The 20,889-nt window shown below is 56.4% G+C and overlaps 2 protein-coding genes and 1 long non-coding RNA gene across 7 annotated transcripts; 2 read left to right on the plus strand and 1 right to left on the minus strand.

The window, feature by feature from the left end:
- Positions 1-3,679: 3,679 nt before the first annotated feature.
- On the plus strand, positions 3,680-4,646 carry OST4 (oligosaccharyltransferase complex subunit 4, non-catalytic). 2 transcript variants are annotated; one of them, XM_089326686.1, is made up of 3 exons: positions 3,680-3,764; positions 3,851-4,008; positions 4,391-4,646. In XM_089326686.1, the coding sequence occupies exon 2, from the start codon at positions 3,871-3,873 to the stop codon at positions 3,982-3,984; it is 114 nt and encodes a 37-aa protein (XP_089182812.1). In that variant the 5' UTR covers positions 3,680-3,764; positions 3,851-3,870; the 3' UTR covers positions 3,985-4,008; positions 4,391-4,646. The 2 variants fall into 2 exon arrangements, with proteins under 2 accessions (XP_089182812.1, XP_051699068.3); XM_051843108.3 differs by having other exon boundaries at positions 3,870-4,008.
- On the minus strand, positions 4,484-20,833 carry AGBL5 (AGBL carboxypeptidase 5). Of its 4 annotated transcripts, none has more exons than XM_051843069.3 (16): positions 20,665-20,830; positions 19,239-19,499; positions 18,893-19,064; positions 18,467-18,630; positions 17,767-17,944; positions 17,339-17,517; positions 16,484-16,940; positions 15,893-16,062; positions 15,421-15,556; positions 14,637-14,839; positions 13,840-14,054; positions 7,479-7,634; positions 6,281-6,390; positions 5,937-5,983; positions 5,341-5,468; positions 4,484-5,000 (listed from the first exon to the last, which is right to left on the minus strand). In XM_051843069.3, exons 1-15 carry the CDS (start codon positions 20,802-20,804, stop codon positions 5,420-5,422), a joined length of 2,637 nt encoding a protein of 878 aa, XP_051699029.1. In that variant the 5' UTR covers positions 20,805-20,830; the 3' UTR covers positions 4,484-5,000; positions 5,341-5,419. The 4 variants fall into 4 exon arrangements, with proteins under 4 accessions (XP_051699029.1, XP_089182806.1, XP_017196358.1 ...); XM_089326680.1 differs by lacking the exon at positions 20,665-20,830 and adding an exon at positions 20,426-20,576; XM_017340869.4 differs by lacking the exon at positions 5,937-5,983 and having other exon boundaries at positions 20,665-20,833.
- On the plus strand, positions 9,210-15,695 carry LOC149128165 (uncharacterized). Its single transcript, XR_016229531.1, has 2 exons — positions 9,210-14,092; positions 15,118-15,695. It is a non-coding gene; the product is annotated as an uncharacterized LOC149128165 (long non-coding RNA).
- Positions 20,834-20,889: the final 56 nt, after the last annotated feature.

A 20,889-nucleotide genomic window follows, 5' to 3' on the forward strand; every position in this document is an offset into this window, starting at 1 on the left:
GGTGCTGTCACTGGGGGAGAAGGGGGGGCCTACTGGAGCACAAGGAGTCACCCAGCTGTTGTCAGAACCTTGCTCAACTCCCAGGATGCCACTGGGAGTCTGACATCTGAGGTCCCTTCCAAATTCTAAACCACAAAGTGGTACAGCCGTGGGCTCTGGTGGGACAGGGACTGTGGCTAGGAAGGGAAAGTCGTGACTGATTGGTGACTGCAGAGGTACTGAGGGGCCAGATGGGAGGAGTCAGTAGAGATGACTCCAGGGCTTGAGCCAGCAGGGGGGATGCCACAAAGCAGAGCAGGTTTGGAGGAAAGAGAGGGTCCTTAGTTGAGGCATCCTGAATTGAAGCTGAGAGCAACACGCCCCAGTGGAAACAGCCGTGCAGGAGACAGTGTGAAATGTGCACTGTGGTCCTAGGCACCCTTTGCAGGGCAGGCGCTGGAAGCCGTGAGAATGGATGCCACCAAATCTTCAGTGGGACTCTGGCTGGCCTGCCTCTGAGGTCTATGGCCCAGGACAGGGCCTTGACGGCTGGGAGAAGGGCTGGTAACAGACAGGGTGGTGACGGTCAATGCCGGAGCACAGAAATGGACATCTGTGATTACCCGTGCGGATCAGCACGTGGGGGGACCTGGCTCCCAGAGAGCTGTCAGGGGCCGCCTGCGGCTTGGGCCCTGGTCTTGCCTCAGCAGCTGGCCGACTTCCCCTGCAGATGGTCCTGGCTGCCACTCGAGTTCTTTCTTCCTCTCCTCCCCCTGCAGGGGGCCTCCAGTGACCTGAAAAGTCTCTCTAGTCATCTTGTCACTGCCCAATTTCACCCATTCCATTTCCCCGTCTCCTGGAGATGAAAAATTTCTTGTACAAGTGCAGTCCAAATGTTGGCTTTGAAATACAGTTGTAATAGGTTTCATCTCATTGTCTTGTGATCAGGAGCAAAGCCCTAGAAGCTGATGTGAATGTTCCTGAGATCTCCAATATGCCTGTAGCTTCGGGTTCGCTGGGGACCCATCGGCCCCTTACGGGGAACATGCAGGCTGTGCTGCAGACAGGTTACGGGGATGTGGGGGATGGAGATGGGGTGGTGGCAGGCACCTGCGTGATAGCAATGCTTTTGTCAGGCAGCCACAAAGTTCCGAAGCGATTGGTAAGAGTTCTCAACACCAAAAAAGACTAAGTCCCTGGGGCGGGGCACTAGGACAAGATCTAGTTAATAACTTCTCCGGGATGGGGGATTTCCAAGGATCTACTGCCAGGGGAAATCTTGGCCATACTCGGCAACCGACTCATTCATTCAGCCGTCACTGCCTGCGTGGTGAGCTCATGTTCCCAGGGCCACACCAGCCACGGGGGCAGCAGCAATAGGAGCATTTTCTGCCCGACACTCGCCGTTGGAGTGCAGAATATTGGGAGGAAGGTGGGAGGAATCATGGCTTGAGCTCGGGTCATGCCAAGCCAGATGGGGAGGCAAGCTTGTGGGGAGTTCCTGGCAAAGTTCACTCCTCCCCACATGGATACACTGGCCTTTTCCTGCCAACTCTGACTCCAGGTGTAAGACTTAGGAGTCCTCCTCGCTGGATTTGGGGTCCAGTTCCCCTGCCCCTGGGTCTTGTTGCTTCCTCACGCCTAATCCTAGCCTCATGGGCTTTTCTTGAAAATGGCACAGCAATCAGAGATTAAGTCCCACAATGCCCTGCTTGCAGCCCTCGCTCACCCGCCCCAGTCTTCCCGGGGTGAGGCTTTGCCTGTCTCACTTCCCACACATACTTTTCCATCCAAGCTTTTTTTCAAGCATTGTCAGTTCTTAGCTGAGTCTAGTTGAGTCCCAGAGACCATTTTTATTTCAGTTCTTCCAGGCACAAGGCCAAATGACCCATGCACGGCTGATAAGGAGTCGCTGACCTAGGCACAGGAAGTTCCGGGAGGTGCACGACATTTCTGGGTGCTTCCAAAGCAAACGCTCTCCCTCTTGTCCTTGACCCTGGGACAACCTATCGGGTCTGTTTTTGACTGGAACGTGCGGTGGAGGCAGGAGGAGTAAGCTGTAGGACCTCAGACAATCTTTTGATATAAAATAATCTTGAAGTCCCCCTTGGGCTCTGATGGTCTAGGGTACCACGCACCTGGGCCGGTTGGTTGTAGGACACCTGGAAACTGAGGCACCTCCAAGGGTTTCTGTCATGTCATATGCAGTCTAGAACCTTCCAGGATCCACCCAGAGGTAGAGTTTGTTTAAAAAAGGGAGGCCTGGTTCTGAGTCATCAGCAGACCCCGGGGGTCTGGCGGGACCCGGGGCTGCCTCACGTTTCCGGGAGACATCAAATATGATGAGCAGCCCTCCAAGATCGAGCCCCTCTCTCCAGAGCAGCTCAGTGAGGTCGGCGCATGTCCAGGGTTTCACCAGCTGGAGGTGGAGGGGATGTGGGCTTGGGAGTCCAAACACGAGATTTCTGGGAAATGTGGGGTGGGGGCTGGGAGGTGAGGAGGGGGTTGGGCAGGAGAACCTCGGGCTATAAAGGCATGGATTGAGTTTAGGACCTACTGGACTGGAGCAAGGGGGATGGGGGAGGTGCGCAAACCGCTGAGGGTCCCGGGCCAGGAAAGCCGGCTTGGGCTGGAACAGCCGCTCACCAGCTCCACAGGCAGCAAGTCGCCCCTGTCCCAGCGGCTCTAGCCCCTCTAGCAGCTCCTGTAGTTTTCTTTGGCTCAGGGAAACCGAGGCCTCCCCTGAGTCCTAGCCCCCTCCACCGCAAAGCAACTGGCTTGCATTACCCCTGACAGCTCCAGAGCAGCAGCCCAGCCCCCCGCCCCAGCCTGGCTCCGTGCCGTGCCCTTTTATGGTGAAGCCGGGAGAGAGGAGAGGGGGAGGTCCCGGCCGGGCAGAGGGCTGCGAAGCTCCAGGCCGCGTCTCCCCTAGGTGGGGACCCTCCAGCGTCCACCCGCAGCCACCTCGTCGTCTTCCGCCGGGAACCAGTGACCCCTGCCCCTCCCTCACATCCGGGGGGTGATTTCCCACTTGGCCCAAGTCCCACGGTTTGGGTTGTGATTCCCGGAGGGTCCGCCCCATTTCCGACGCCCACCTCAAGGGATGCGGTGGAGGGAGGGAGCCCGGGTAAGACAGGCACTGCTCAGATCGCGGGCAGGACCCTCCTGCTGGGTCGGAGGTGGGTCCGAAAGCCTTAGTCTGGCGGCGCGGAGAGGGACACCCACAGCCCTAGCCCTGTCCCTACTCTGCACCGCCTCCCGCTCCCGTCCCCGCCTCCCGATCCTGGGAGAGGACAGCGAGGGCAGGACCCAAAGGAAACACCTGGTGGGCCGGACTGGGAAGCGAAGGGTGGGCAGCAGTACTGGGGGCCGAGGCAGGAAGAGGGGGTCGAAGCCCGCAGGCCAGGCCGAGTCCCCCGCCCGCCCCGAAGCCGCACTCTCGCCCAGGTCCACTCCTTGGCTCGGAGTTGGCAGCCGCCGCGGCTCCGCTCGGCGCGCCCCAGGCCCGCCAGCTGCGGCCAGCTGCGTGGTTCCCTGCCCGCGGCGCGCGTCCGCGGCCCCGCCCCACCCCCACGGCGGGGCGTCCACCGCGGCCCCGCCCGAGACCCCGCCCCTCGCGAGCGCGCGGGAGCAGGCGAGACGGCGGGGCTAGAGAGGCCGCCCCGACAGCGCCGCGCGGCCGGAAGTGGCGTGCTTGGCCGGCGCTGGCACGACGGAGTTCCGGTCCAGGTCTCCTACCTCTGCGCTGTGTGGAGGCGGTGTAGGGTCCGAGGCGGGCAGGGCAGGTGAGCGGCTTGCAGGCGCCGTCCTCCGGGCCAGCCCCGCGGTGGCGGGGCCGTGGGGGCGAGAGGGGCGACGGCGCGAGGCTCAGTCCCCCCTCTTGCCCGCAGGATGATCACGGACGTGCAGCTCGCCATCTTCGCCAACATGCTGGGCGTGTCGCTCTTCCTGCTCGTCGTTCTCTATCACTACGTGGCCGTCAACAACCCCAAGAAGCAAGAATGAAAGTGGCGCTTTCTCCGCCCTCAGGTAATGGTCCGGGGCCCGAGAGCTGGGTGGCGAGGCCGCGCCCAGGGCCTGCGGGGTTCGAAACTCGCGGTCAGAGCGCGTCGGGCCGAGCGGGAGGCAGTGCAGAGCTGGGCGCCCCGCCAGCTGCTCCCCGGGGGAACCGGGGTGGGGGCCGGGAGGCACTGGGGGCGCCTCCCCGCGGTTTCGCTTGTGGCCCAAGGCTCCCTTAGGCCAAGTCGCCTGGAGCGGGCCGGGAGGCGGACTGCTGCCTCCCGCGCCGCGGGGCCACGGCCTGGCTAAGGAGAGCAGGACGGGGGCAGGGCCGGGGAAGTGGCTCCGGAGGACTCCCCAGAGGAGAGCTGCGGCGTCTTCCTTACCTCAAGTCTTTCCCCCTCTTTTCTAGGGCTCCAGGACATAGTCTGAGGCCACATGGAGGGTGTGAGGGGCCTCCACACTTCATCCCTCTGCCCATCACAGCATGCAAAGCAACTACACCTGGAGTTTTCCAAACAACTTTTATTTCCTCAAAGTCTTCCTTAACCCTATGGAACAAGAAGCTGCCACTGACTAGGGCCCAGAGTTAGGGGCTGCTTTCGCCCCACTTCTCCCCAATGCCCCTCCAATATAAAAATATAGTTATATTTTTTTGTGGTCCCAAACTCTTGTGCTGTGGAGGGAGGGGAAGGGTGGCAGGTCCCTAATGTGCCCTGTCTCAGGGTGAGGCTCTGCGGTGCCTCCGGCATTCCAGGACGTACAGCCGCCACGTGGAGTCCGCAGCTGAGGGGAAGACTAGCACATTCCCTTCTCACTGTGGTCCGCACCAGGGGCTGCACCCTGGCCATTGTCAGACCCGGGGAGAGACAGTGAGTGGAGGGGGTGTAGGAGCAAAACAAACCTCAGGTTGGCCCAAGGGACCCCCGCTGTGACAGATCCTGGATGGGGAGTCAGAGAGGCTACAGGAAATAGAAAAGGCAGGGGCAGAGCGGGGCCGTGGGGGCCTGGCCTGAGGCAGCCTGCAACAGAGAAGAGAGAGGAGTCAGGGCTGTGAAAACTCTGCCTCTCTTCTGGTCTGTTAGCGGGGGGCTGGGAGGTGAAGGAGGTGGAGAGGTGACATGGGGTGAGCACGGGCAGGTCGATGGCCGCACAATGGTCTGCGCCTAGAACCAGCCGGCTCCTAGGCCTGAGGCCCTAACCAGAAGTTGGTGCCTTGTCCTTTGGTGTGAAGGCCTTAATAAAAGGCATTTAGTCTTCAGGGGTCAAATGGAGCAGGAAAGAGAAAATTATCCCACAGAAACGGGAATGTGGGGGTGGAAGAAACGAGGGATGGGGTGAGGGATTGGACCTGGTGCTCACCCTGGTGTAGCAGAGCGGGGTTCCGGCTCACTGCTCTCCCTGGTCCGGGGTACAGGGGATGTGGGGCCTGAAGAGCCTCTCATCCCTCTGCGAGGCGGCGGTGAGCCCCGGGCCAGCCTGGGCCTAGCCTGTGTGGACAGGGGTAGGCTAAGAGGCTGGATTCTTTCAGGAGCTTTTTTGCTCCAAGGTTTGCTTCTAGAGTTTCCATGAGTAAGAGTGTAGTATAAGGGTAACCAGAGGTCCTAGGACCTTGAATTCCTGGGTACTGTCCCTGGTTGAGATGGAGAGGCAGGGTAACAGCCACAGAATTTCTGGATTCAGTCCTCAACTACGCATTCAAAGTCTTTCATAGCTAGGCAGAAGGAACCAGCATTTATTTAGCTTCCACAGCTGTCCCGTGGCCAAGGTCTGGCTGAATAAAGCAGCGCTGTGTAGAAAGATGGGGGAGCACCTACGCCTTCGCCCCTGCCAGAGCCTAGGCTCCCCCTCAAGTCCGCTGCTGCCTGCACTCAACCTCAGCTGACCTAGCACGGGGTCTGAACAGAATCGGGATTGGTGGCAGGGCTGTGCCTAGGAGCAGCAACCAGATGTGTTACCTGGGGAATCCGGGACCCCTCCTGGCGGAAACTCTCCTCGGACAGGTCTGGGCAGAAAAAGAGGAGAAGCTAAGGGCAGGCCGGGCAGGGAGAGCCAAAGCTAGCAGCCTGAGGTTCGGGTGTATCTGGCAGGGGCACGGGTTGGAAGCAAGCAAGACATCTGGCTGATGGGCGTGGGGTGGGACACTGGGCAGACAGGCACGCAGACACTGGAGCAGCTGCTAGGGCTGGGGTGGAGGCTGGAAAGCCGTGCTGAGCATTCGCCCTCCCGCTGCCCAGAGAACCGGTGCCCCACTAGGTTCTGTTGGAGTTGCCAGGCTGCAGGCCAGGGAAGACTGACTCACCTGCAGGCGGGTCCTGATGCAGGGGATGCGAGCTCCAGCCCCTAGCAGACCTTTCCCAATCACCATGACAGCCTCTGGCTTGTCCCCCGAGGATAAGAGTGAGCTGTTCCCTAGAGAATACAGGAAACTGATTATCAGCGGAGGGGCCGTGGAAAAGAGGGGAGAACTTCCTTTGGGTCAGGGTCGCTCAACCTTGGGACTGTCGACACTGGGTTTCGGAACTCTTAGCCATGGGGAGCCGTCCTATGCAACCTAAGATGTTTAGCATCCCTAGACTAACCACTCTGATGCTTCCTCCCCCTGCCCCTCCCCCCTGTACTAAACAAAAGTATCCCCAGACATCACCAAATGTCCACTAGGAGGTAAAATTGCTCTTGAGTGAGACTATTGGGTCAGGTCCATGGGGTAACAGCAGTAGCCTGGGGCAGAATTAGAACCCACCTAAGCTTAACTACTGGGTAAAATGCGTAGACCTTGGGGCTTGCTCCAGTCACATGATGAAGCATTTAAGGATCAAGTCAGCTCTACCCAGGCCTGGTGGGTTGAGTGCTACCCTTTGAGGAGAGGTAGCAGGTTGGGAGTAGCCGTGAGGGAGGGAGGGAAAGGGTGGCAGGTCCCTAATATGTCTTAGAAGAGGTTAGACTGGAGTCTTAGGGACCATTCCTATGCAGTTCACACAGCTGGGTCTGTAACTTAGAAGTAGACAGCTTGGGTTCTGTGTGGGTGATACGGTTACATCTGCAGTGAGGACAGATGAAAGGTCTGTGGGTTTTTCATTCTCCAGTTGTATCTAATGTTGCCCAGCCCCTGAAGTCAAGGAACTTGGGTAAGTAACACTTTGCAGGCAGAACCTCAGGATCCTCAGCTAAAAGTGAGGATTAAATGAGGCAAAGTACATACAGCAGTGCCTAGCATATGGTAAACGCTCCAAAAATGTTAACTTTTTTTATTTTACAAAGACAGTCTTCAAATTCCAGCTTTCTGTACAAAGGCACAGGTGTTGGGGTTAGGATACCAGTAAGTCACCAATGTCCAGGTCTACAGGAGCACTGTGTCCAGCTGAGAAGGAGCTGCAGATCAGGTGGCAGCGTGGCTGACAGCACTTGCTCAGGCCTGGTCAGGAGCCTGGCCTAAGCCCTGGGTGGTAGAGAAGGGAGGAAGTTGGCCAACCCAGGTTTCAGGGGCAGTGGGTACAGACCTGCTACGCTGAGTGAACTGGGCAGCAGGCAGGAGCCCAGACTGCGTGAGGATGCTGGGCCGGAACTGGCAGGAGCTGGGGATGGGGCCAAGCTACCAGCAGTGGGGCGGTGGTTCAGTGGCTGCTGCCGCCGCCTCCTGTCCTGGCTTCTGGGCTCTGAGTGGGAGAGAGAAACAGATGAAAGGCAAATAAGTGCAGCACCATGAGATGGACTTGGCTCCCCCTGGTCAGAGGCCTGTTTCCAAGCGCGGCATCACTTTAGCACTGGGTCTAAGTGCTCCTTTTCCAGCCCCCTGATTGTCGGTGTTCCCTGTCACTCTGTCCCCCAGTCTCTCTAGCCCTTTCTCCTGAAATCCAGCTCTAATTGTCCACTGGACGTTTCTACCAGGGAACTTGCTAGGACCAGAACAAACTCCGGCTTTCCCTGCCTGCCTTTCATTTTCCCTATCTTGGTGAGCAACCTACCTGCTGAAGTCTGGTTTCATCTGTCTTTTTTTCTTCCCTTATATTGTGTTTGATCAGTTGACCATTCTGCCTCTGTATCTGTCTGAGTTCTTCATTTAATCTCTCTTTTTAAAAAAAAAAAAAGATTTTATTTATTTATTTGAGAGGTAGAGTTACAGTGAGAGGGAGAGACAGAAAGGTCCTCCATCCGTTGGTTCACTCTCCTAATGGCCACAATGGTTGGAGCTGTGCCAATCAAGAGCCAGGAGCTTCTTCCGGGTCTCCCACATGGGTGCAGGGGACCAAGGACTTGGGCCATCCTCCACTGCTTTCCCAGGCCACAGCAGAGAGCTGGATCAGAAGAGGAGCAGCCGGGACTAGAATTGGTGCCCATATGGGATGCCGGCGCTTCAGGCGGAGGACTAACCTACTGTGCTGGCCTCCCTTTAATCTCTCACCACTGACAGTTATTTGGAAAAAAAAATTTCCCTGGTGGTCTCCCTAGTCTGAATCTCTTCTCTTACCATCCATCCTTCACACAGGTGCCAGAAATTATTCTAAAACACAGGTCTGATCAGAAATCACTGCGGTTCCCGTCTACACAGCCTACACAGGATGTTGATTTGATTCTTCAAACCCCTGCTATGGCCCCTCAGGGCTACTAGCTGTGTGGCTCCTGTTCCCTTTTCTTGACTATCTTTCATGGGCCATCTCAGATGTTACCTCTGTGAGGCCTTCTTGACCATGCCAGGTAGAGTTAAATTATTCTCATTACTTTGTCTGTTCACAGCTAGGAGTTGTTCACAGATTCATGATCTGAGGTAAAGGCAAACGGTTATGCCCTTTGTGGCAGCTCTCTCTGGCCCACTCCTTGTGGCTGAAGTGTGGGATCCCAGCGGGGCAGAAGGTGAATGCACGGGGTAGAGAGGCTGCAGGCTTGGCAGGTCCTCATCAGAGAGAGACCCCAGGTACCTGATGCGCTCACAGAAACGAATTTAGTGGAGGTGCCGGCATGCCAGCTGACTCCTAAAAAAGCTATATGTTAGACAGGAAGGGCTTTAGAAAGTAAGCAATTGCGGAGGAGGGGGTGGCATGTGGCTTAGCAAGTTAAGCTGCCACTTGCAATGCTGGGTACCAGTTTGAGTTCCGGCTGCTCCACTTCCAACCCAGCTCCCTGCTAATGTGCCTGGGAAAGCAGTGGAAAATGGCCCCAAGTGCTTGGGCCCCTGCACACAATGTGGGAGACTCGGAAGAAGCTCCTGGCTCCTGGCTTCAGCCCGGCGCAGCTCCAGCCCTCTGCAGCCATTTGTGGAGTGAACCAGTAGATGGAAGACCTCTCTAACTTTCAAACAAATAAATAAATATTACCCAAAAAAGTAAAAGTAAGCAATGATAACATCTTTCCTGATACACTGGGCTGTATCAGGCAGTAACAAGAATTCTGAAAGGGCCCCAGCTAAGACAGGGAGAGATCTTAGGACATAAACCTACGGTACCCATGAAGGGTTGTGCTGAAACACTGTACCAACCAGTGCCTACACAGTCAAGAGTCAAAAACCACCAGACTAAGGAGCTGGTGAAAGACAGGCTGAGAGCCATGGTTGTGGTCAAAAACCTGAAACATTTGCTGTCAGCAATGTCTCAGAGACACTGGGCCCAAACTTGGCCAAATCTGTGACAAACATGTCAAGATGATGCCCGGGTGACTGCACAGTAGGCAGAAAAAACGACAGAGGAAATACTGCATTTGTAGGTGATCTGGGAGATATGTCCACACAGGCATGAGGGATGAGCCACACACTCCAAGGAAGAAGGAAGAGAAAGAGCAAGGAAGTGCGTGAAGGCCTTTGGGACATGTGTAAATACTAGTGAGAGTCTGAGTGACACTCAAGAGGGTAGAAAGCTAAACAGGCAAATGGTGTAAAAAAAGGTCAAAGCAAAATACAGACACAGGGATTGCGGGAAAGGCACTCAGACAACCCAGGAATCTGCCCCTAATGAGAGTCCCAGGACAGGAGACAAGGACTGAGGAGTGCCGGGTCTAGAGAGGCAGCCACTGAGGTGGCAGCTCCGTCACCACTTCCATGACTGTCTTAAGTCTACGCCTGCCTGGAGTCTGTGCACAGCCCAGTGTGTCCTGTTTGGGCCCTTAGTCCTCATTGAGACAAGGAGTAAAGGGGGAAAGTGGAACTCTGTTTCTTAGTTCTGAGCTGTGGAGAGAGTTTATGGTGGCGTACAGAGGGATGTGTGTGATCAGCTCTGTGTCCAGAGGCTTCAGGTGCTACTCAACAACAGGTTCCATTTTGGGGGTGGCAAGATGGGGGTTGGCTCAGACCAACCTCCCCTTGTATGAGATGAACGGATGTTCTAAGGTCTCCCAATTGATGGAGCAGTTACTTGTAGCTAGGTCCTGCGTCGCCCTCTAGAAGTTGGAAATGTCCCCAGATCTCACTGAGTTCCCATGAAGATCAGAGACTTGACAAATCGCCCAGCTGGATTTTGCTCCTAACTTTTCATCTTTTACTAACAGGCCAAGACACTGCAGAGGCCAGGAAAGAGTTCTAGGAACCTCAGGTTGAAGTAACAGAGCTGGGAGGGATGAGAATGGTGATGGTAGGTGACCACTAAAGGCACCTGCTTTTATCCCTAACCATCTTGTCTTTCATACCAGGGTGCTGCTGGGTAGGCTGACGGGCCAGGGAATAAGTGCAGTTACTGAGTGAGCCTCCTGCTGGGATCCGAGGCCAGGACTAGAATGGAGCAAGTGAGGCACCTGTCTGACCCTGACAGCGAGTGCCTTCTTCAGTTGTGTGAACCCCTAGTCCTTGCCCTGCTTTATCACTACGAAATTGGTAGAGGAGAAGGTAGTTTACCCGTCCCCCAGCAGGCACTTCTGGCTGTCTGCTTCGCTTTTTACAGAATCTTTGCAGGTTTTGACTCCCCTCACTCCATCCCTGCGTTAGCTGTTCTCCAATAACCTCTTCTCCGCAGCACGAGCAGCTGCGCTGAGCCAGGGGGACGGGAACTTGACCACTTGGGAATGTGGCCCTCCGGGCATGTTTCTGCAGCAGGGGAGAAGATCTTGGCACTGAGGTCAGGGGGTGCTGGGAGTCAAGGCTTCCTCAAGGCCCTGCCAGCCTCCTGTCCCAAGAGCACTCCTTCTTATTGCAAGCTGTCTGCTCACTGACCTGAAATGCCATCCCCCAGGCTCTCTGTGGGTGGGTCTGTCAGAGCAGTTCCTTAACTATCATGTCCTGGCTGGGCTGCCTGGATCCTTTCTGAAACTCCCTGGCAGCCCCATCTCATGTTTTGTTCTGGCCAGTAAAGGACAGTCGTTAATTAAATGTATAGTGATAAAAATTTTTATACCTTAGTGGGAAATTTCTTCTAAATAAATTCACAAAAAAGAAGAAAATCCTTGTCAACCACAATCTCAGCTGTGGGTTTGGAAAGTGTAGGTGGTTTAGGTTTACAGTTAAGATTTCCAAGATGTGGGGATGTGTTCCTCCCAGCTTGGAAAACAAAGTGGGCTGAGAAGTGCGAGGCAAAGACCCACACATGTGGACCAGGGAATGCTACAAAACAACGGCACAGGACAGCCCGACTGGGCAAGCACACTCTCCCAAGGTTGGTTGAAGATGCCAAGTCCAAATGCCACGTCTGCACCAGGGTCCCTGCCGCAAACCAGGGCTAGCTCCCCACTGTGGATCCAACAGGGACTTTAAAAGATGGAGCAGCAAAGTCACGGCCCAGCCCACGTCCAGTGGGACGCAGGAGTCGAGATGCTTTCCTCGGCTTCCATACTTTTCTGCCTACAGGGACTCTCCACGTGGATAGCCATGACTTCTCTAAGTTTCTGAAATGGAGGACTCCGCTTTTCTTCCAGCAGTGTCATTACTGTCACTGTAACTTTCTCCTATGGCTTGCAGCCCGGAAGCCCTCTTGGTCCCTCTCTTCCCCGTCACCGCATCCTGCCACTTTGTTTCTAACGCTTATACTGATCTCTCTTTCCAGACGCTGGTGGAGGCTGTGGTCATCTACGGCCAGGCTCTCACCTCCCTTTTCCCGTGCAGTATGTGCAGTTCACAGGCAGCCCTGAATTTTAGTGATTATTTTTAGAAAACACACAGTTGTTACCATATTTCTGCAGAAACTCGTAAGCCTTACTTTTACTTCTCTTTACCTCTCTTCCCCTGATTTCCTTGGTGAAGGGTCTGACCCTTTGTAGACCAGCAGGTTATACATGCTTTTGGTCCTCTTTGCTAAGCATCGCTACTCCTTTCTGGAATGTTTCTGTCAAACCTTATATATTCTTCAAAACGACCTCTCACCGGGACATTCCTGGTTAATTACACTTGCATTTATCTGCCACAGTTGCCCTCCACGTCCCCTAGATGTTCATGATGTATGTGTGCTTTTGTGGTGTAGTCACAGTCCTGTCTCCCTAATGAGTTTCAAGTCAGTACTCAGGGACTACACGTATTTTCTATTAATTATCTGGGGAAATTACAGAGAAACAATACATGTTTTTCAAGAACACAATACAGCTTTCTCCACTGGGAGGGAGGTGGAGAGGATGTTAGTAAAACACTGATTAGAAACTGCCTCAGATTCTCCAGTGACGCCCTAGAAAAGGCTCTTTCCTATTTCCCTTGGTACCCAGAGGAGAATTCATGATGCCGGTGAAAGAATTCCCAGAACAGAGAGACTGACCAAAAAGATAAAGGGGGAAAAAAATAAAAAGAGACTTTATGCAGATTTAACATGAAAACTAGGTATACTGGAGTGTGAAGAATACACATTTGAATAACTGTCACTTAACAGCTGCGCAACCTTGGACAAACCACCCTTAAACAGCCTTGGTCTCAGGAACACTAATGTAAGTCATTATTATTACTCTAATCCTCTCTTTCATACACAGTACATAAAAGGATCCTTTCCGATGAGGATAGAACCTCAAAGAATGGGGCTTGGAACATGAGCAGAGATGAGCAGGTTGATCGTTTTAGCAGTCGAAGCTAGCAGGGAGCACTGCTCTTTCCTGCGGAAGCACTCAGACCCTAGCGCACGCCTGATCTGCGTGAACAGCACGGCTATGAGCTGAGTAGCAGGGAAATGCTAAGATGGATGAGTGCGACTGGAAGACCAGCAAACTCTTGGCTCCAGCTTACAAGCCTCCCTCCTCTGGCAAGATTTCTGTAGCCCAGATGCTGAGTATGGTACTGACTTGGGGTTTAGTGTATTTCCAGAAGGACTCTTTCCCTCCCAACAATCCTGGTTACTCCCAATTACTTTCTCTTCTTTTCCCCTAAAGGCCCATCGATTCCTGGCACTCACAAATGTTCGCCTGAGAACCTGCTGTATTAATCAGGTGGGGTCTCATCACGGGGTCCTCACGTGCAGTGCACGTGTGCCCACTGCCGGAAAGGGCCAGTCGGTGACTTTGTAAGTCTGGCATACAAGCTGTCTGCAGTTCTGTTTGCCTTTGGAAGCTGGAATCCTCTGACACACTTTCCGAATCAGCTCTGAAGCCGGGAACAATTTCAGCTCACAGAGATCACGTACAGGACTACAGTGCTGCAGCCTGGATTCTGAGGATGTCCTCTTAGACTGTCCCCAAGAAGACAGACTGACACCATCCGTGATGTGGCGACTCTGTGTGCAGCACTGTTTCGGCTAGTGTTTCCTTGGAAACGTTCCTGGCTCCCAGCACCCCACCTATGGCCACACAGTGCACCCTGGAGTCATGCCGCGGGGAACACCAAGGTCGCAGGAGAGGCTGCAGATTCTGCTACAAACTAATTTTATTGATTGACCCCTCGGACCCAGTCCAAGTGTGTATCTTCAAGCTCTCACTTCCCCCAGCAATGGCCCAAACAACCGAACACCTGCTGCAGGGGCTCCCAGACTGGCTTACCTCTGACAGGGCCCAGCACCCGGTGGCTGACCTTTTGGGTGCTAGAGCCCAGGACTGGCAGCCCTGCAGGCCGGCTGCCATGGAAAGGAAAGCTGGGGGAGTTCTTCATCTGTGGAGAATTTTGTTGGCTGCTGCTGCTACCACCAGCACTTGTGCCAGTGCTAAAACTTCGCGCCCGGCTCAGCGTGTTTTCAGAGCAGGAAACGGGCAATCCACTGCAAAGAAGCAGATGCCAGTTAGCCCTGGGCCCGGGGTAGGTGGCAAGGCATTCCTCAGGCCTCATGCTTCATAAAGCTTTATCTTTGGGGTAAGGAAGGCATAGGGAGCTATTCCAAGGGAAGAGAGGGGTTCATGTCCACGGATGAGGTCTCTTGCCTGAGGGGTTCTAGCTCGTCTCAGGATGTCCCTGTGCAGCTCTGTCTCCCAGTGAATTACCTTGACACTAGCTCTTGAACTCCAATTAGTCATTCACAACCACGGGCAAGAGACCTGTGCCAATCTCGCCTCTATTACATGCGGTTTGGTGTAGAGTTCTGGAGCAGGAGTCCCCAGCCTGATTCTCAGCCATATCAAAAGCACACAGTGTCAGGGGAAGGCAACAGGATCCCGTTCGCAAAGAATGAACTGATCTTACTAATTCACTGATTTTACTAAACCCTGAAAATATTCCCCGTGTGCTACTTTTCGGAGGGAAGGAACTCAAGGCTCAAGGCTGAGAACTGGCTCTAGAGCCCTGCCCACGTCCCTCTCCGCCTCCTCCGCCTCCTCCGCCTCCCCCTTCCAGCTGCAGGTCTTACTTGTTACTTCTGGGTGGAGTCCGAGCACCTCTCCTCCTGCTGCCCCCCACGGTCACGGTGCTGCTTAGGCCTCGGCTGTTGCGCACGTGTTTTAGCATCCAGGCCCGTAGGTTGGTGAGGCTGCTGTGTTCTGACAGCACGATCCGGGGCCAGGGGTTGCATTCGGCCATGTCCAGAGCTGCAATGGCCATGGCACGTCCCACCTGTGGGGAGTCCAGTTTGGCTCAGCATCTCGGCCCTCCAGTCCAGGCTGCTGTGTTAAAGGGGGGCGGGGGCATAGCACAGTGGGAGGGAAGGAGGCCAGGCCTAAAATTTGCTCAGTGGGTACCCTAACTTGTGCCTCAGCTTTTTAGCTCGAGTGGTTTAGAGCCATTCCCTCAGCCAGTCCACCTGGGGCCTCAGCCATTAGGAACAGGGACAACTCCATGAGGGAGTTTTCCCAGCAGAAGCCAGAAGTTCTTTCTACTCCTTTTTTGTCCAGGAAAACCAGAGTCTTCAGGATTGCTCTGTGGGGGTACTTTGAGCCCAGGCATGAACACACCCGGAAGAATGAGGAAGACCAGCTCAGAGGCACAGACTGACGGCAGCGTGCTAGAGGATCCTCGGTGGCGTGGGCCAGAGCTACCGCCCGTTCACCTCCAGCTCCACTCAGGCAGGCACGCTCCTGTCCGCTGAGGACAACACCACGGTGCTGAGAGTGGCCCCGGTGAAGAGGCAGGCAGCGGGGGTGGGGCCTTTCCCGAGGATGAGGGCCCCCTTCCCCCCTCAGCCCACGTGTTCATACCTGCTCAAACAGCTCCACAGTGTATCTGGAGGGGAAAGCCGGCGGGGGAGGGGGGCTGGCACGCCCGTTGTCATGGCAGGCAGCAGGGATGCTGTTTACTGAGCGTCCAGTGTTGTAGTTGCATTCAAGTGTGTAGCTAAGACACAGAGACTTTTATCAGTGTCAGTGTCCCGCCTGAACAGACTCCAGGGCACACCGTGGGGGACAGGTTACGTGGTCTAAAGGCAACTGCTTGTGAAAATAATGAACACAAATAGAAAGTGCTCATGACCTCAGTAACTGACCTTGGCCATACACCATATACCCAGGGAGTCCCCATAAAGGCAGAGCCCTAGACTACAGACAGCAATGCTAACTTGAGGCTCTCTTGTGAGAAGGCTTGGCTGGCCCCTGCCGCTCAAACACCTTGGCCTGTGCATTGTTTTCTTCAAGGAGGCTATTATCATCAAGTGTACCCCAGTGTCCACCCAACCTGTGGATTATCCCTGAGGCTTTGTAGATTGCAACACGGCCGCTTCCCTCTTTAGACTGGCCATCTCTTCGGTCTCGGGCATACATGTTCTTCTCTGAGAAATTGCAGCCCTGGAAGTCGAAATGGGCTGAGTTCAAGGAGATGAGCTTTGGATATAGCATGTTTTCCACCTGTTTGGGGAGAAAAAGGCAACTGAGAAAGAAAAAAGAAAAAGGGACAAGAGGCAAGGAGGAGATGGCAGGCGTGGAGCCATGTGACCCAACGCAGCAGATACATCGCCGCCACCGCAGTAACCGGCATTTCCTGAATTCCGACTGCTGATGTTAATTCTAGGTGCTGGGAAGCAGCGGTTCTACCTCCTTTTAGGCTCTTAGCTTCTTCCCCCTAATAATGCAACATTTTCTTCCTCCCAAGTTCCCAAACACTAGAAAAGACTGATGCTGACAGCATGATCCTCACTCAAAGGTCGTTAATGTAATGGCTGCAACATAAGGCTGTCTTGCCTTGGCCCAGGTAGTCTACACTGGCCTAAGCCTTACCTCCTAACCTGCAGTGTCTCCCACACTCGCAGAGCACTGCTGGGACTCCTACCTGGGTGCTCTCATCACTAAAGCTGTTTCCATACATGAAGCAGCCCCTTTTAGAAGCGTGTCCATGCAGGTCCACGTAGTAGGCGACACCACTCTCTTTTGGGGGGATGGTGTTGGGGGCTGGCTCCTCTAGCTCAGTAGTCGGTTGTGGCACAATCCACCCACTGTTGGCCTTCTGTTCCGCTGGCTCTGTCTGGGTCCAGGCCTCAGGGTTCTCCCCATCAGAGGACTGCCCCAGGTGAGCCTCATTCTGGAGATTGTTGGCTTTCTCGAGGTCAGAGAGAGGGGCATCGGCGGGGAGACGGGGACTGGGCTGGTGCTCAGGCGGACTCTGGGAGCTCAGACGAGAGTGCACATGGTGGTAGAGAAGCACGGCTTTCGCCCCATAGATAGCCGGGTGCAGGATGGCATCAGGCTTCAGATACTGACGGTTCAGATTCACCCCACGTGAGTCCGTGCTGTGGGAACACAAGGACTGAGGCAGGGTCTAGAGAAGATCCCGTCTCCCATGAAGGAGCCAACAGAGCGATGACAGACTGGGAGACGGACTTCTCAAACGGGGGCTGACGCTGCCTCAGGAAAGAAAGAATTAAGCACACAGGCCTCCTTGCTCTGCTGCCGCGCCTACATGAAACCTAAGGCGAGCTCCCCGTGCCGACAGCCCTGCACTTCTCCGGGGTCTGCCCCTCCCCGGAAATGCCACTGGATGCGATCACACCGGTTCTCAGGGCACTGGAAGAGCAGGTGGGCTTGCCCTGGTGACAGTGCAAGAGGAACGGGAATGCAGGAGGCGGGAGGCCGACAGTCCCCCGTGGAGAGGCAGAGCGCGAAGGGGACGGCAGGGGAGGCTACTTACCGGTAGTGGCCTCTGACCACACCATCAGGGTTCAACATAGGAATCAGCTTAAAGACAAAGAGGCGACGTAGGGTTTGGGCCCGGGGGTCGTCAGGTCGAAGGATGAAGTCCAGAAAGCCATTGAAGACGAAGCTAGATGGAGTCTCCCCAGGATGCACCCTACTGCTTAAGAAGAAGATCTGGGGTGGAAAGAACAGACGTTGGTCAGTTCTTCTACAGTACCACTGCGACAGAGAGGCGGACGGGAAGTGGGTGAGGCAGGAAAGCCACGGGAATTGCAGCCGGCTGAGTGGGCAAGTGGAGTGGGAACTGTCACCCCTGCCTCAGGCTGCAGGCGGAGGCTGTGTCCAGGACACCTAGAGACAAGAGCTTGCCGCTCCCGACAGTGCCTGCAGCCAAGGCACGACCCGGGTGGCATTCCCGCTCACCTTCTTGCCTGTGAAACGGAACGGCCGGGGGGTGCTGGTATCAGGAAACAGCTGCTCCAGACGTGGCTCTCGATCTTCTCGAAGCCCGTGGCAGGATGTGACTGTTAGCAGATCTACACGAAGTCCATCCAGGGAATAGCAAAGGAGCTCCCGGTGGTAATAGATGGTATCCAAGGGACTGCAGGGGTAAAAACAATTAAGCCCGCAGAAGTCCCTGGAGGCCTGTCAAGAGGCGGGCCTTGTCATTGGCCCAGGATTTGTAAAACCTGGTCCTTCTCCCTAACTTTTGGGGCCGTAATAGTCCCTCATTGTGCTACACAGGCCAGGGATCCGGGCGAGTTTGTACTGCTGGAATGCAGAGCCCAGGGCCGGGTGGACTTCCTCCTTTCCCCACTTGTGGCTCCCTAGGATACATTACTTCGTTGGGACAGAGTTGTCCTCTGTGGGCCCGGATGGACAAGGAGGGCTGAGCAACGGCAGTGCTGGCTCAGTCTGGGTAATTGGTGGGAAGGGGGCAGCAAGAGGCTTGAATTGGCAGGTGGAAGAGTGGAGTGTAGGTGGTAGTATGGGGAGATCAAGGTCACCCAGAAACGTTCCAAACAGAGAGAACTGGGTTTAGAACCCTTAGGGCAAATTCCCGAAGTCGCAGTGGTGCTATCTGACCCAGGCTTGGGTGTCCGGGTAAGAATGGGGTTGGCACCTGCTATGGGTATGATGGTTCTCCGGAAAGCGCTGGTCTAGTTGGTTCAGCAACTCCTGGCAGTCACTGTAGGAGAAGGGGTAGCAGAAGGCGAAGAAGGTGGTGGCCCCGCGGCCCTCCACGAAACGGTGAACAAAGGACAACACAAACTGCGTCTCTGTCATCTGCGGAGCAGAGGGGAAGAGCGAGGGCAGCACGCTGACGGTCTCGGAGCTGAGCTCCCACTGCGGCCCTGGCCTCGCACCCGCCCTCCACTTCCATCAAGCCCCTCGCTGGGCCAGCCCGAGGAGGGCTCATCCTGACTCCAGCATGGGCTGGGGGGAAAGCCGACACCCACACCTGGTGTGCACCAAGGGCAAACTCCCCTTCCTCCCCCTCCCCGCTTCTCAGCACCCAGGTCCTGGCTTCCTCCTCACGCAGACTCACCTCAAAGGTCGGCCGGTCCCGGACGCGCTCCCAGCGTGGCCGGGTGGGCAGTGTGCGCACGAACGGGGCCATGCCCTGTGAGTACAGCTTGCTCTGCTTGTTCATGTTCATGATGTTGATCTTGATGAGTTTCCCGGGGGTCCCTCCACGGACGCTGAAGTAGAACCATGACCTGCAGGCCGGCGCGGGAGACACAGGTCGTTACACAGGGGAGGACTGGAGACACGCTGCCCGTGAGAGCTGGAGCAAGCCCGGCCGCGGAGGAGGAGCCGGCAGAGCAAGGGCAGTCACAGGGCTGACGCCATGGAGCTGGCTTCCTCCTCCACCCCCACCTCTGCCCTCATACCTGTTTCCGTTCTCAAATTCCGTTTCAGCACAGTCTGGCCGGGTCCACACGTTGAACTCGTAGTCAGGGCAAGAGACAACGCTGCTGATGGAGGCCGAGGCCCCGCCTCCTACCCCTTCCCCATCACTAGCCACAGAGTCCACCTTCTCGACGTGAGCTAGGTTCCCTGAATCAAAGCGGGAACTGAACAGCAGTCCCCCACAGCGCAGCTCCATCGCGGGGCTGGGAGCGCATCCTCCTGCCCCACTCTGGCCCTGAGAGCTGGGAAGAACGGGGGGGAGGGGGAGAAGAAAACAAAAACAAGTTTTTGGGTATCTCCGGGTGGCTGCGAGCTGTTCTTAGGGAGGCTCTCTCCCTCCTAGAAAACAGAAACGACCATCCGGCAAGGCCAGGAGAAAGCAGCACCAGCCACCACATCCAGTGACCCAAGGGACACCAGGTTGTTCCCGAGTCAAAGACCCACTGGTTTCAACCTGTTGAGGGACACTAGGCTCGAACTGTCCCTGCAGTCCGAGGGTGAGAGAACCAGAGAGGCCAGAACACACACACCCCGGCAACACGGAGCCATGTGCATAGACGGCCCGGCGGACCTGCTGCGGGTCTCCAGTGCAGAGAACCCAGTGTCCTCACAAGTGTAGACCAAACTGCTGTTGCTCCCCCGAGCCCTGCAAGGCTGCTCCTGCCTTCTTTGTCCCTACCCTATGCCTACTACGAAAGAAAACTACAGAAGCGTGGCCCCTGCCAGGCCAGCCAGAGCAAACCGGGCAGGTGCCACCTGCTCGCCCAGACTCCAGCTCAGGCCCTTCAGGGCACGGGGCTGGGCCCAACCCCTCCCGCCCAGCAGGCACGCAGCCTCGCACAAACGACACAGGTGGCTGAGGGTAACTGATGGGTGTCCTCTGTACCCCCAGAAACGCTGGGCTGAGTCCCACCTGCGGGCAAGGGGACTGGCTCTCCACCCCCGACTCCGAGCACCCGCACACTGCCCGGGCTTGCTCTGCGCCGGGTGGGTCTGGGGGCACGGAAGGGGTCGAGACAGACTCGGCCCGGAGGGGCGGGGAGGCAGGGCGCGGGGCAGAGGGGAGCCGGGGGCGGGGAAGGCAGGGGCCGGCGGCGTCCCCCCGGGGCTCGGGCCGAGGGGGCAGCGAGGAGGGGGCGGGGCCCGCAGCCCGCGCGGAGCCCCTCACCTCTCTCCGGGCCGCTGATCCCGCTCCCTCTCCCGCTAGCGAGGCGGCACCTCGGGCCCCGGCACCCGGGCCCTCCACCCAGGACCCAAACAAAACCCGAGCGCCGCGGTGCCGGGACCCCGCTCTGCCCGGAAACAAGAAGTCTCTCCCCGATTGGCCGCCACGGCAGCTGGCTACCCGCCCAGTAAGGCTCGCTGCCATTGGCCGGCCCGCGGGGCGCCTCGCGCGGGCGTGGGTACCTGAGCCGGTGCCGTTGGGGGCTCCGGGGGGCCGGCCGGCGGACGGTTCCAGCTGCGACGTCCCGGAAGTCGGTTAACGACCCGGCCCCAGTGGGGCGGGACAGAGCGACCGGGCGAGGACCGAGACGCACCTGCGACATAAAAGGACAGTGTCCACCGACTCCAGGGCGCCTCGCTGAACTGCACAATAAAACCACAGCCCGCTTTGGAGGCTCTCGGTTTCAG

Source organism: Oryctolagus cuniculus, chromosome 2 (assembly GCF_051225735.1).
Source record: "Oryctolagus cuniculus isolate XC-2025 breed Fujian yellow rabbit chromosome 2, ASM5122573v1, whole genome shotgun sequence".
Lineage (NCBI taxonomy): Eukaryota > Metazoa > Chordata > Mammalia > Lagomorpha > Leporidae > Oryctolagus > Oryctolagus cuniculus.

Excerpts from the sequence above, each read along its gene's own strand:
- AGBL5 (XM_017340869.4), bottom strand. The coding sequence starts at position 20,804 with ATGTCGCAGGTGCGTCTCGGTCCTCGCCCGGTCGCTCTGTCCCGCCCC. Across the intron at positions 19,500-20,664 it reads CCCCAACGGCACCGGCTCAG|CTCTCAGGGCCAGAGTGGGG; the intron begins GTACCCACGCCC and ends CGTTCTTCCCAG. Across the intron at positions 7,635-13,839 it reads GGTGCTGGGCCCTGTCAGAG|AGCCCAGAAGCCAGGACAGG; the intron begins GTAAGCCAGTCT and ends TCTCCCACTCAG.
- OST4 (XM_089326686.1), top strand. The coding sequence starts at position 3,871 with ATGATCACGGACGTGCAGCTCGCCATCTTCGCCAACATGCTGGGCGTG.